We start from the raw sequence: 15,021 nt of genomic DNA, 5'->3' as shown, positions 1-15,021 counted from the left end.
ATTGAAAGAGTATGTTCCATCAAAACCATGAAGTTATTCGGTTCCTAAAGTTTTGAATTGACACAAGAAGAAATTTACTATGCAAAGTTAAATGTATTGATCAAAAACATTGGACACCTAATGGTGTTCGTTAATAATTTATTAACCTGATTTAAAAAGAATATTTAGGCCAACCGTTTGAGTTCCAGCAGTATGCCTGGAATATTAAATGTATGCAATGCCCTTTATTTTACTGATATTTTATATTACTAATTGGGTTATTCCTGCTTTTTTTATGTGCCCATGATCATGTTTAGCAATATATCCTTGATTTTGATTCGAATTGTTACAAACATTAGTTTCATGATATTTTGAATTATTATTTGAGTACATCACTTAGTGTTTGGTTTCACGTCACACGGATTATGCTTGCAGTCAATGTTTGTATCTTATAGTTCAGAAACTATGCTGTGAGTGAAAATGTACTCAATACCTTGATAGGGTTTAGTACACAAGAGTAAATTTATATGAAACATCATTATATGGGTGGTTCACATAACCGCTTTCTTCCATGATCAAGTTCATGCTTACGACAACAATTAACTGACTAACCCCATACCCGGCATGGACTGGCGACCAGACAAAAGGCCGTGGTTCGCCATATCATTAAACCATATTATCTTCTTTCCTCTTCTGTAGTGTTAATGGTTGTGATCAACAACAACAACAGCATGGTTATATCTTTTTCCCCACAATTTCACATTACTGATCAGCCATGAATTCTTCTTCCATGCATTACTAAAATCACAACGATGACTCATGTCTGTATTCTAAATTATTCATCAATTTAATCAATTTTAATTTAATTTTCAGCTCAAACTCCACCAACCATGGAGATGATGCAGCCACCAAGTTATGCACAACCATATACAGGTATGATTTGTTTTTTACATGCTTTCTCAAAGTAGGGTGGGATATACATATTTATCCTGAGGGGAGAGGAAAGCCGATACGACGGCCTAACCATACGGTGAACCACGGCCTCTCGTCTGGTTACCATTCCATGTCTGGTATAAGTAGTGAGTTATTTGTTTTCGGAAGCATGGACTTAATGGTTGAGGAAGCCGTAATCGACCAGCGGTTACGTGAACCTTCCTAATCCTCTCGCACATAACTATCCCTGCATGGGATTCGAACCTGCGAACCAGAGGTGTGGTGGCGAGTGTATTCCTATAGGCTTAGCACGATGAGCCACACCGCCGTGATAAGATAGCCTAAGTAAGGCTCGTCTCAGTCTTGATTTGCAGTTTTGAATCTCATACCAGGTAAACTAATCCCATACACGACATGGAATGGTAACCGGACGAGAGGCCGTGGTTGGCCATATGGTTAAGTCGTCTTATTGGCTTTCCTCTCCCTCGGAATAAATATGTGAATCCTCCTATACAAGTTTTTTTAAAGCAAGATCTCGGGTCCTTTACTAAGCGTTGCAAGTTTACTCAAAGCAAGGAGTTACTAAAATGGGTACTGATAAAAAAGTTGCGAAACTACCAACTTGCTCGGTACTGTCATGTTTCCCTGGAAATAAGACCTGGCCTGAATTTTATAAATGATTATAATATAAGTCCTTTCCTTGAACTAAGCCTGGAGAGGAATAAAAACGTGTTATTCAATTCTCTACTTTGCAATTTTGTTTTCAATAAATGAAAATAAAAGACACCCCCTAAAAAGTAGCCCTAGTGTTATTTTTGAAAGAAAATTGAAATACGAACCAGTCCTATTTTTGGGGAAACTTGTTACATATATGCTCATCTTGCTGTATGCCAGTGTAAATCCAAAAATTATGATTTTATCTCTAAATCTTCCAGTCAACTTCTCGCCCCCCTCAAAAAATTATTTACGCCCCTTGTGTGGGGCGCCCCATTATTGGAGAACCACTGCTTTATATCATTATTTCATATTTTTCTTTTTTTACAGTTGTGTATGTGCCACCAGGACAATACGCTCAAGTACCAGCCCCCCAACACATTGCTCAGCCCCCACTGACCCCAATCACTCCCACTCAAGCTGCACCAGCTGTTATCAGCAGCCCGACTGCACCACAGAAAGAAGGTGGGTAAAATTGGTTTTGGTTTAGAGATAAACCTATATTTTTTGCACTTTACTAGTTGTGTTATTTGGCCATGTCCCATATGGTATTCTCTTTTTGGCATACTTTGCTACAGTTGCGCTGTGCCACTATTTCAAGGATAGTAATTTGATTTTTGCCTGTAATATAATATAAATTTCATTTCTCCATTTTGGCTTTTTCGCCAATAGTCAGTGGTTTGTCATTTAATTGAGCTTTCGTCATTTAATTGATTTATTAACTTCAAGAAAAATACAAAGTTACTTATTATAGAAAATTATTCTTAATTTATTAGGTTAATTTTAGGGTATTCTTAATTATTAGGTTAAATATTTCCTAAAAGAATTCTCTGTTCAAAGATTGCAATAAATTGTAGTTGGTAATGCTGACCTGGAAACAATCCGGTCCTCATAAAAATGAAGTGGTTATCAGTAAATTCCTATACAGAGACTTGTTCAGAGTTAAAGGTGTACAATAAGTCGCATAAAAATTTATAATCTGATATTTTTCATCTGTAGGTCCGGAAGGTTGCAATCTTTTCATTTACCATCTTCCACAAGAGTTCACGGATGCTGATCTTGCAAATGTTTTCCAACCTTTCGGAAATGTTATTTCTGCAAAAGTGTTCATTGATAGAGCAACGAACCAGAGCAAGTGTTTTGGTAAAAAATTTTCAAATTTATTACGAAAAGATTGATGTTGTGGCGCATCGTGCTAAGCGTTAGGAATATGCTCGCCACCGCACCTCAGATTGATTGCCTTGCGTGGGTTCGAATCTCATAGGGAATAATTAAGTCCAGGCATCTGAAATAGATAACTGGGTAACTCATTCCATACCCAACATGAATTGGTAATCGGTTCGAGTTCGTGGTTCACCATATGATTAGCGCATCTCATCGGCTCTTTCTCTCACAGAATAAATATGTATATCATATCCTAAACTCATGCAAATTTTCCTTCTTCTGGATTTGTAAGTTAAGGTGTCGTTTTATCTAATGATTTCATATACAGTTTTTATTTTATTTATTTTAATCAAATATTTCACCGCTTACTATGATAAATATTGTGTATACATACTATTTCTCGTAAGCGAACTTATCAAACTCTTTTTTCCAGGATTTGTAAGTTACGACAATCCAGTCAGTGCTCAGACTGCAATCCAGACCATGAACGGATTCCAGATTGGAATGAAAAGACTTAAAGTCCAGTTGAAGAGACCAAAGGAGCAAAGCAGACCATACTGATTTATGAATTTGTTCCAGTGTAACCACATTCCAATAAATTTAACTATGGTAAGTCTCACAACTTCAAGATAATGTTGTTGTTGAACAGCAAATGGTTGCAAATTTTTTACACTGCGTACATGCATAACTGGTAGAACCAAACAATATAACCTTTATCAAATCTCTGTCCAGTTATATTTTTTATCTTCCCACTTTATCTTTGATTGAAAGAACAGATAAGATATTCTTATAGATAAGATTATATTGATTAGATGTCTAAAAATTGTGGTCTTTTCAATTCAATTTCAATATTCATTGCTCTGTTTTGAAATGTCATACACATTTCAAAACAGAGCAATTCAGAATTTAGAATCTTATATCGTTTGCATCCTAACAGTTCTGCTTGTACTTAATTTGATATTTTCTAATTTATTGGGAATAACCGAACGGCCATAATATATTATTTACATGAATCATTAATTTCAGCTTTCTGCTAGATATTATGATTGACAGAATGTTTTAACACCAAATCAGATTTATTTATTCTGCCATGAATATGTGATTGGATGTATTTGGCACCATTTCCGAATACTTACTATGTTTATTTTTCATTTTCCCTCAGTTAAATTTGAGTTAGTCGGAGAATATGCCTCTCTGGTGACATACAGTGATGAAAAAGTGAAGGCGAGTTAGGTCTGTTATTCAATGTCCAACATGGATATAATGTAGTGTCGTGATGAAATATATAGTGTCAATTATTTTGTCAGTATGTGCGTAAAAATGTGGTTAAAATTATTTAGTAAAAAATAGTTTGTGTTGTGGTCATTGCTGAGTTCAAGTAGGCATGAATATCTTCCGTAGTTAATATAATAAATGTGAAATAAGTTCATAAACCCCAATTTTGTGCAGTAATTTAAGTTTTTTACGTTTTGTTTGTGTTTTGGTGAGTCTTGTAATGAATAGGGAGTCTCATTTGTAGAGAGTAGTTCATTTTCACACAAAAAAAATCCATACTAGTGTAGATCAAGTCTTTCTCATTTTTGATTAAAGTTATATCCAAGTTAATTCATTTCAACTGATGATCTGTTAAACTAATCGCATACTCAAAATGTAACCTACCATATAATAGTACATTTTAATTTGGTTGTCTCTTCCCAGAATAAATATTGGATATCAACCATCAAATAAAGAATACTTTTATTCAATCAGAACACAATTTAAAATTTTATAAGCCAAATATGCATTAAATCGATTATTTTTTTGGGGCAAATTTAGAAAAAATGCGGGACTATACACACCAGGTTGTGCGACGTTTGTTAAGTTTTACTGTACATGAAAGATCAAGTATTTTCAACAACGCCTACTAGATGAAGCCTGTTCATAAACAAATTAAACAATAAAATTTCATAAATCCTAATTCATCCAGTGATGCCCAAACAGTGAATGTCTAAAAACAAATATACATATCAAAATATAGATACATAGTATTCACAAAAGTTATCAAAAAAGTTTCATGCACTTTCTAAAATAAATATGACATCAGTTAAAAATAGATCCTTGAGGTATAAGCTTTCAAGATACAACTATATTGTCTTCTGCTACTTCCCGATAATTCAAAATATGAACAGTGTTGTTTGAGCTGTTTTCTTCTTAATTCCGAGCATTTGCGCTGGGGGATTGTACTTTATTTTAAGCGTCTGTAACAACCTTTATTGTGCAGGTTCCCATCGATTCGTAGTGGCTGTTTATAATTTCTTGTCTTATTGTGTTGTTAGTATGTCTCCTTATACAAATGTTTGTGGTGTATGTTAAAATGTTTTTTGTTTAATTTACCATTGCGCTGAAAAATTCAGAATCTGTCCCAAATAAAACTCATAAACACAGATACTTCAAGATCAAATTTTTTTTCCCTGTTTTGTATCACCTGTCTTATTTTATAGCACCATGGATACACAAACATGATTTGAACTTAGGCTTTTACTTTTCCTGCTAACATCCCAATCATAGGGGCAATCTGTAACAGTTATAGTCAGAATTTATATCATATTCAATTTAAAATTTTTGAAGGTTCAGTATTCACCTTATCAAAACTGGCGAATCCTTGTATTAGGAACAGCTGAATTGATTAACTACTCCTGTAACGATGCTGAAGTTACTAGAAGAATGGTTCCCAACCTTTCATGGCTCGTGGCCCCTTTCCGGAGGCTTTTGGCACTCATGGCCCCCAGTTATCATTCCAGTGGTATTTTGATTGGTAGATTCCAAATCGCATTATGATCAGACAATTCATGCTCAACAAAATGAAAACAGTTTTGCGCTAGCATTGTGGCACCGCTCAAACTATTACGGTTGGGCATTTCTCCTCTAGAATAAACTAAAAATCCCATGATATATGATAAAAAAATAGGGGGAAAAAGGGTATTTTTACGCAAAACAGTTTATATATTTTTTATCTTATGTTTTGGTCTTACTACATATTGTATAATTCTGTAATTTGTTTTACGTTGTAATGCACAATTATAGTGTTGTTTAAAGTTTGATAAGTTTTGAAATTGGATATATACTCCGATGTCAAGTATTACGTATATTCGAGCTGTCTTCCATTTACACATTAAATATGTGGGTCGTATTCCGTGTTACCTATTTCAGCTAACCAAATCTTTCACCGCTATAACATCTAACTTAACTCTAACCCTACCCCCTCTTTAAAAAAAAATTATCAATAATGTTATTATACAGATGTAGAACTATCGTTCATTCATTTTAACCCATTGCAATATGTTTAGGCTATTTCAGTTTACTACATCAAACAATAGTTTAGAAATTTATATTTTTGGTCTCATATTTTCTTTATCACTGGGCGTACAAACTTCCTTCAACCAACAATGAGAACAAACAATCCTACCTATCCCAAACACTTTTATAATTTCTAGAATGTACTAGCAAGGATGATGTTCAAAATAATCTTCATCTTTTCTATTTCAGAGTTCAACAATGGAAACATTCCACAACAGTACTACGAAGAAGAATCATTCATCCTCTCGTTAATCAATTTTTATTTCTTTATTACGACGGTACTTTTAAATTTCGAAGCTGTCTATTTTATTTATTTCTTGAATTGACTTGCTAATATGATATTGTATACATTAATGAAATGCTTTACAACTTTTTATGGTTCATTTTTCTTTCAAGTCTTTTATCCCACCCCTTAGTAAGGTAAGGGTTAATTTTCATGGATTTTAAATAATATAATTAAAGAATTTTTTCACTTGTACCATGACACAATATTAACCCTTACTTAATTTGTCATGTAATGTTTAATAAGCCAATTGATATATGTGTAAGGTCTGGTCCAAATTCTGCCACTCAGAATTTTTCACCACTGGGAGTCAGTGGACCACGACTGGCCAGAATAATCCTCTTTCAAAAAGAAACACTATGGATAGTCAATAGGCCATGACTTGACAGAATAATCCTCTTTCAGAAATGAACATTATTGGTAATCAACAGACCATGACTGGCCAGAATAATCCTCTTCCAAAAAGTAACACTACTGAGAGTCAATAGACCATAACTAGCCAGAATATTCTCTTTTCAAAAATGAACACTATTGGTAATCAATGGACCGTGACTGGCCAGAGTAATCTTCTTTCAAATAGGAATTAGGAACACTATTGGTGATCAGCAGACCATAACTGGCCAGAATAATTCTGTTCCAAAAGGGAAGTAACAGTTATGTAGTTTTATGCTTCATTGATTTACTTATTAGCATTTGGCAACTAGTGAAGTGAATAGGATTTGACTTGTTTCTATTTTGTTGTCAGGATCCAGACCATTTATCCTCTCTTAGGCCCGAAACTGTGTTTTTTAAACTAAATATATCACCTGTTACATTGATTATTGAATTACATTTATCATTTTGCTTTTTATTGTTGCAAAAAGTTTTCCAAAACTTTGATGGTACTTTTATTTTTCATTTTATTTGTGATAACCTAAATGGTTCTGGAGGTTTCATACCCAGTTCGGTGCTGTGATATTTTAAATAAGTTGCACAAAATTGATGTCGGCCACTGATAATTAGTTCAAATTTTTTGTGACAGCTTTTTCGCACAAAACATGTTTACTCGTTTTATTTGGGCAGGCAAAAATTCTAATGTGTATCGATTTCAATGCCGCTAATCATAATTAAATATCCATTGAAGCGTGTCGATGTTAAATGAAGCGTGATATGAGGAATTGAGTAAATGAAGCATTTGTATTTCAATATTACTCCATGTATTTGGATTGCTGGCTATTTGGATTTTGATGAGAGACTTCTGCTGTTTTATCAGCTTTCCTCTCCTCCTGCATAGATATAAAATCATTTGACAAATTTTGACGGGAGAATCTAATTATCTTATAGGCTTTCCTCTCCCTCGGACCCAAGTATAATTGTGAAATCATACGCTATCTAAAATCCGTTTAAATTCCCCATTATAAAAGCTATATTGAAGACTTATCAAGTGTAACATAGCACAGTGCTTTCTATTTTTAAGGTGGTAGTTATTTGTGTGATACTAAAAACTCCCTGCAAAATAGTACCAAATTGCAAAAAAATATACAATTTTATGCGCAAACTATCTCAATCATACATTAGAAACAGCTCAAGCACTGTCTTTTTTAATTAATTGGCGTACTCTTCAAAGCCCATGAAGTCAATTTTTTTTTTTTTGAAATGTACATAAATTATTTTGTTTTTAATATTTCTTTCTTTCAACTCATTTAATTATAAAGTTTTTACGCTTGTTTGTTTCTTATTGCCGCATGGTACTGAATCTTAAACACCTGATAAAATTTCGTCATTCCACAATTTTTTGCTCTTTAATATCTATTTTTTCAAAGACAATTTACATAATGTGATGTAATAATAACTTAGATTGATTGTGCTGCAAGGTTCTTAATTATCTTCCCATATGTCTTTGTTATGACATCATATGATGTAATAAAGGGCTTGTCGTCATATATACAAAATATGATGTACCAATAAATTTTCAGGCTTTGAGGGGGAATTCCCCGTTGACCTTCTCCCAAGTGAGCCAGTTAACTCAATGTGTGCTATCTCGGTAATTAGTTTTCTACTCTGCAAATGAAACGAGAATTATCATCAGCTTTCTTCTCACAGAGTGAAATCCCAACAAATTTATCGATGACTTTTTTTGACAATTCTTTTGCTCTTTTTACCTATTATTTTTATTCTTTTTTGCTGCTTTGAATCATGCTTTTTTGCTTTGTTGCAAGTCTTTGGACCAAAATCATTCTATAAACAGAGTTTTTGTTTTCTTTTCTTATGGGGCGGACACAATTTTGCTGCTGTCAACATTGGTGTATTTAATATTTTTCTGAGAGGGGGTATGGAAAAGTGTCTCTTTTTAATAAAAAAGTGGTATTACCAGCTCAATGGTCTCCGATTTATCTCTAGATAAATATACAACTCTATATTGAAGTCTTCAAATTTCGAAACATTAACTTGTTAGCTATTTCCTTCCTGTAGGCCTCATTCTATAAGATATAGGGTGTCCATGAAGTCCTAAAAGTTTTTGGAATTGCCAGGAATTTACCGATACCCTATATTGTTTTGGCCCTCACGGATGTAATAAATGAAGTAAAAATACTTGAACAATAATTGATTAAAAAACAATAAATCTGGTAAGATATACTGAGAAATGACTTCAAAACAATTGAAGTTGTAAACGGACTTTATCTTGCTATCAGTCAAGACTTTATTTCTGATTTATTTTTTTTTTGACTCTGGTTATTGGATAGGATTTACATATTTATTCCGTTAGGTTGAGGTTATTGGCCTATCAATCTGTTTCCTTTAATTTTGTTTAGGTTATGTTGGTTTGGATTGCCATAAAACCAGAATGTAACAATATCTAACATTAAATAACCAAAGTAAAAAGCTAGTCTGGGTGGGCCAATATCAGGATTCTGTTAGAACCCATCTTTCCATGATAAATATCCTGTATTCACGGAATCAGATAAGATGTCTTGTAGCAATTCCTAATGCTGCCTCAAGTCATTTTGTATATATTGTACATATATTGAAAATCACACTACAATATAAAATGGGGTAAATTTAAAGCATTTTCAAGTATTGCTTGCAACTGGACAAAACGGGCGCCTCAGCTTGAATTTCTAGTTTGTTTTAGATTAGATACAACTTGGAAATCCCATTAAAATTTGCTAAATTTTTCTTGTAGTTTTGACTGTTATGGCTGTCGCTAATGATTATGAAATCATTATTCATTTTAAGACAGCTTTGTTCCTAATTGTGACGTCAGACGTGCAATTTTTTCACTTTTAATGAAAATGACTTTTTTCTTTTAACCAGTTTGATCTCGTGTTAAAATCCAGTATTTTGCACAAAAATGGTTTTTGGATTGTATATATTCATTTCTTTGAAATTTTAAATATAAGAGCGTACTGGGTAGACATTTTTTTGATTATAGGAAACATTTCCTATTTTTTTCTGCTAATAAATAAGATCGCAAATATAATTTGTAGTCCTTGGTTATCTTGATGTAGGAAAGACCCGTTAAGATTTTCAACTCACTATCATGTACTTTAACATCAGTGATTACCAAAGCGGGAAAGAGTGAAGTCGGCGTTATGGCTCATTGTGCCAAGCGTTAGGAATACGCTCGCCACCGCACCTCTGATTACCCTGCGTGGGTTCGCAGGTTCGGTTGTAGGAATAGTTATGTGCGAGAGGATTGCTGGACTCCTCGCCGCCGTAGGTTGGTTTACGCAAGCGCTATTCGGTTACGGCTTCCTCCACCATCAAGTCTATGCATCAATCAATACCTGGCTAACTCATCCCATACCCGGACCTGGACTGGTAACCGCACTAGAGGCCGGGGTTCGTCATATGATTAAGCCGTCCTATTGCCTTTACTCACCCCCGGATAAATAAGTAAATCCTACTCTTGCATCACTGATTATCAAAGTGGGAAGATAGTCATAGTCAAGTTTATTTTTTCCCATTCAGTAAAAAATAACATACGAAATTAACAAAATACAAAACTGAAAACACATTTTTACTGGGGAAGGGAAGTCGCGGGGAACCAGGAATGGTTATCGGGCAGTGACACCCGAGGTTCAATACTAACTTTATTTTTTAAGGAAATTACGTTAGATAGTAAGCGAGTCAGGCCGGAGGCTGGAAAACCGTCAAAAAACACCAAGAACCCTGCTAAAACGCTTAAAAACAGTGAAAAACCGTCAAAAAACACCAAGAACCCTGCTAAAACGCTTAAAAACAGTGAAAACCCGTCAAAAACACCAATAACCCTGCTAAAACGCTTTAAAACAGCGAAAAACCGTCAAAAAACACCAATAACCCTGCTAAAACGCGTGAAAAACCTGGGGAAGGGAAGTCGCGGGGAACCAGGAATGGTTATCGAGCAGTGACACCCGAGGTTCAATACTAACCTAATTTTTTAAGGAAATTACGTTAGATAGTTAGCGGGTCAGGCCGGAGGCTGAAAAACCGTCAGGGAGAAAAGTCGCGGGGAACCAGGAATGGTTATCGAGCAGCGACACCGAGGTTCAATATCTAACTTTTTTTTTTTAAGAGCGACGCAATAGGAGGCGAAAAAACGGAGGAAAGGGAGGGGCGGTGCGCATTTCCGAAAAAGTCATAATTATAGCGAAAATAATATTGTAGTACATAGGTATGATATATTTTAGTACAAACCGTCTGGCAAATAAGCGTTCATTTTTGTCAGGTAAAACCTTAGAATATTTTATTTCCAAAATCATACCGTTTTCCCCGAAAATAAAGCAGGGTCTCATTCCAAGTTTCTTTGCCGTGATGAATTACTTTATCGATATCTTCGGGCATTAGCCGAATATTGAAGGCAATGGATTCTCTCCGTATCGCTGCCGCCACGCCATTATCGGCGTATATTAATAGATCCTGCCACAATCCTTCACGAATACAACACACAAGTTGTAACAAAACTTTTAAGACAACTTAAAAAGGAATGATTAGAAATAGCAGAACGCGCTCGAAGAGCGCGACGGGAAAAAAGGTTACACGCATGAGCGAGTTGATTAGACTTATTAGAGTGTTACATGTAATAATTTAAAGGAAACCCAAATAAACTGGCGTAGGGCTTATTTTGGGGGGATGTATTTTATTTACATTTAGCAAAAACAAAATTACAAAATACAGAATTACGAGATTTTTACATATATATATTTATAAAATGCGAAAACCGATATCCGTTTACTTAGAAATAATACATTTTTATTTAAAAAAAAAATTGCGCTATCAACCAGGTCTTATTCTTTAGGGGAGGGCTTATATTAAAATCATTTTAAGAATTCAGGCTAGGCATCACTATGAAAACGAAAATAATCGCCATCAAAATTTCAAACGGGTTATTAGACACGTCAGTGTACATAACGATCGTTTCAATATTATGTTGTTAGTATTCTTCTTCTTTTTCGTCATGATGATATCGCTTTTCTCTTCGAATACTGGACCAATTGCTTTGAAATTTTTAGTGGTTAAAGATTGATTTTTTTGCCAGAAGTGTAGTGTTCATGGTTCGATGGTCATGAATTGCATGATTGATTTAGTCCTGCGCGATATAAATGCGCAAGGATACATGTCAAGGGGGGCAGAAGGACATTGACGGCGTGGCTGGTGCTGGTTCTATTGTAAGGTGTTATTCGCTGTTTATTAAGTTGTATCAGTTACTTTTGTGCATACTGAATTGTAGCAGTAAAAGCCTCTTATTCTGTGTGCAAATATTATTACGGCCGCTGTTCACGATGCTACGAATCTAACAGTCTATTTAACCCTTTTGTCGCAGACTCGCAGTCGTATGTTCCGCCGTGTAGGTATAACCGTCGTTTAACTCACTGCTGCACTCACCGAAACCTGGAAACCCCAAGAAACTGTCCAACACAATGTTTTGATGTTACTTCCAAATCGTGTTCAAAAATGACCAAATGAAATAACTTAGATGTTATGAAGCGTTCCAAAATAGTGTCTCAGTGGACTGATGAAATGTTCCAATATAAAGTCTCAATGAATTGAAGAAGTGTGTAAACTGCAATTAAAATAAGAGTAAAACTTATAATCAAAACACAACAGTGATGATCTAAAAATACCAGAGACATTGGCAAAATACAGTATAGGCTACCGGTACTTGATCACACGATAAAGAAGGCATGAATAACTTATGAATAAAGAGCAGACAATAACTTGTCCACACAGTGTTTTACTTATTCTATACTAATATGAATTTGGAATGAAAATCATATATTAAGCAAGTAGGAACACTCAGCAAATGAATTCCTAAATACAGAAATATCTTCACATAAAATATGACTTACCGATTTTTTCGGCTAATAATATCACAAACAAGCAGGTACTTCAATATTTAACATTAAACAATCTTAACTGTATGGAAAAGAATAATATATTAGACCAAATCAGAGAAGCACAAACCCTGTCAGCCTGTTCAACAAAATCCTGAAAATGGCGCAACCACGAGACAAACTTGCGCAACAATTTAAAGTACCACAATGAGGCGACAAAGGGCAATAAATAAAATGACGGCTGAGCCATCATTTACATGGCTCCCCTAGAAATGCTATTTCTATACTAAAATAAAATTACAATTTCACAATGTCTATTTCTGGCTCCCTCGTCGGGAATCTTCTCTTGTATCTCCACTCTCCAAAAAAAGAATCAACTTTTGGATTGGACGATCAAGAAAGAGAACATCCTTTATACGCTTTCCTCTCTCATCGAGTGTTGAATCTCCTATGTGAACTCGAACTCTTCGAACATGACCATCTGCACCGGGATAGACATCAACAATTCTTGCCATCTTCCACTGATTTCTTGGTGTAATTTCGTCAACGACTATGACAATATCACCAATTTTGAGGTCACGTTGAACTTTGTTCCACTTTTGACGAACTTGGAGTGATTGTAAATATTCTTTACGAAATCGAATCCAAAATTCATTGGCTAAATGCTGCACTCTCCTCCATCTTTTACGCGAGTACAAATCTTCCCTTCCAAATACACCTGGTGGTGGTAATACAAGTCTTGTCTTCGCAGTCAACAAATGATTAGGCGTCAGAGGCAGTGGTGAATCAGGACATGACAAATTATCCACAACTAGAGGACGTCCATTGACAACTGCTTCAGCCTCTGCCATCAGAGTGCGAAGAGAATCCTCATCTAGTTGCCTTCCATTCTTTTCCAGGATGGATGAAAGAACTGCTCTAATACTACGAATTTGACGTTCCCAAACACCTCCCTGATAACTTGCAGCGCTGACATTGAACTTGAATGGGAAATAATCACAATTTTCTCTAAGTAAAACTTCTTGAATTTTTGAATGATTCATTGCCTGTAGACCCTCTTTTAATTCTCTTGATGCTCCAACCATGTTGGTTCCACGGTCACATCTCAGTTGTCTGATTGGCCCATTTCTGCAAATAAATCTTCTTAGAGCATTTATAAAGCTGTCGGTTTCTAAACTTGGGGCGATTTCAACACGAACAGCACGCGATGCCATACATGTAAATAAAACTCCATATCTCTTGAGTTCTTTTCTCCTTTCTTTGATAATGAAGGGGCCAAATAAATCTGTAGCACAAAATGAAAAACATGGACTATCATCCATTCTGTCTTTTGGTAAATCAGCCATTTTCTGTTCTTGAAATGTTCCTCTAAGTCTCCTACATTTTGTGCAGTGATGTATGAAACTTGAGACAGCAGCAATGCCAGAAACTATCCAAAATCCAGCAGATCTTATTTCATTGAGTGTAATTCCACGTCCTTGATGTTTCACGACTTCATGAAAATGCTTGATTATAAGAATTGTAATATGATGAGACTTGGGCAATATGACAGGATGCTTCAATTCTTCAGGCAAACTTGAATCTTTCAATCTTCCTCCAATTCTCAACAATCCATCAGATCTTATACATGGATCAAGCTTGAATAATGATGAAGATTTCTTTACAGTATCGAATTTCTTAGGTTTGTTCAATATTTCGATTTCATCTGGATACACTTGACACTGCATAAGTTTTAAAATTATCTTCTTAGCATCTTCCATCTCTTGTACAGTTATTGAATCAAAAGATGAAGTCAAATTCTTGTTTCTACGATTTTGAAGAATTTTCAGCCATCGGCATAAAATGACAACAAATCTCTGAGCTTTGTATAAACTTGAAAACATTGACAATCTCTCCAAAAGACTTGGGAAGGATTGCTCTTTTACTTCAGTCAAAAATGTCACAGAATTACGTATTTCTGGATCCGAAGCATCAAGCTCTTCGAATTCATGTGAAAACTCTTTTTCCTCTGTAAGTGGTTTCCACAGAAAATCAGGTCCCTTTAGATATCGATCATGTTTGGTCAGTAGATCTTTTGGACACAAACCTCTTGAGGCATCATCAGCTGGTTTGTTCTTTGTATCCACATAAAACCATTGATTTGGCTCACTATGATCACGAATCTCTTGAACACGGTTTGCCACATATATGTGAAATCGACGAGAATCATTTGAAACATAACCAAGAACAACTTTACTGTCTGTCCAATATGTTTCCTTGATGTTGACAAAATTCAATTCTTGCCTCAACATGACTCCAACCCGAACAGATACAAGT

The 15,021-nt window shown here is 35.0% G+C and overlaps 2 protein-coding genes and 1 long non-coding RNA gene across 5 annotated transcripts in view; 1 reads left to right on the top strand and 2 right to left on the bottom strand.

Moving 5' to 3' along the window:
- LOC120347048 (CUGBP Elav-like family member 3) overlaps window positions 1-8,637 on the top strand; it is a 28,183-nt gene extending 19,546 nt beyond the window's left edge. For 2 of the 3 annotated variants that reach the window (XM_078117582.1, XM_078117581.1), the window contains exons 11-15: window positions 853-912; window positions 1,957-2,091; window positions 2,626-2,769; window positions 3,224-3,399; window positions 6,316-8,637. In XM_078117582.1, coding sequence (XP_077973708.1) covers window positions 853-912; window positions 1,957-2,091; window positions 2,626-2,769; window positions 3,224-3,351 — 467 coding nt within the window. In that variant the 3' untranslated portion in view covers window positions 3,352-3,399; window positions 6,316-8,637. Of the gene's footprint in view, window positions 1-852; window positions 913-1,956; window positions 2,092-2,625; window positions 2,770-3,223; window positions 3,400-3,952; window positions 4,024-6,315 lie in introns of all 3 variants that reach the window. The other variant, XR_013478816.1, reaches the window with a different exon arrangement.
- Window positions 8,638-10,298: 1,661 nt separating this feature from the next.
- Window positions 10,299-12,966, bottom strand: LOC144429869 (uncharacterized). Its single transcript, XR_013479125.1, has 2 exons — window positions 12,721-12,966; window positions 10,299-12,434 (listed from the first exon to the last, which is right to left on the bottom strand). It is a non-coding gene; the product is annotated as an uncharacterized LOC144429869 (long non-coding RNA).
- A 53-nt stretch (window positions 12,967-13,019) lies between these two features.
- LOC144429781 (uncharacterized) lies at window positions 13,020-14,996 on the bottom strand. Its single transcript, XM_078117986.1, has one exon. The coding sequence runs from the start codon at window positions 14,994-14,996 to the stop codon at window positions 13,020-13,022; it is 1,977 nt and encodes a 658-aa protein (XP_077974112.1).
- Window positions 14,997-15,021: the final 25 nt, after the last annotated feature.

The sequence above is a fragment of the Styela clava genome, chromosome 11 (genome assembly GCF_964204865.1).
Source record: "Styela clava chromosome 11, kaStyClav1.hap1.2, whole genome shotgun sequence".
In the NCBI taxonomy this organism is placed as follows: Eukaryota; Metazoa; Chordata; class Ascidiacea; order Stolidobranchia; family Styelidae; genus Styela; species Styela clava.
The sequence above is the reverse complement of the archived record's forward strand: the minus strand, read 5'-3'. Positions and strand labels throughout refer to the sequence as shown.

Excerpts from the sequence above, each read along its gene's own strand:
- LOC144429781 (XM_078117986.1), bottom strand. The coding sequence starts at position 14,996 with ATGTTGAGGCAAGAATTGAATTTTGTCAACATCAAGGAAACATATTGG.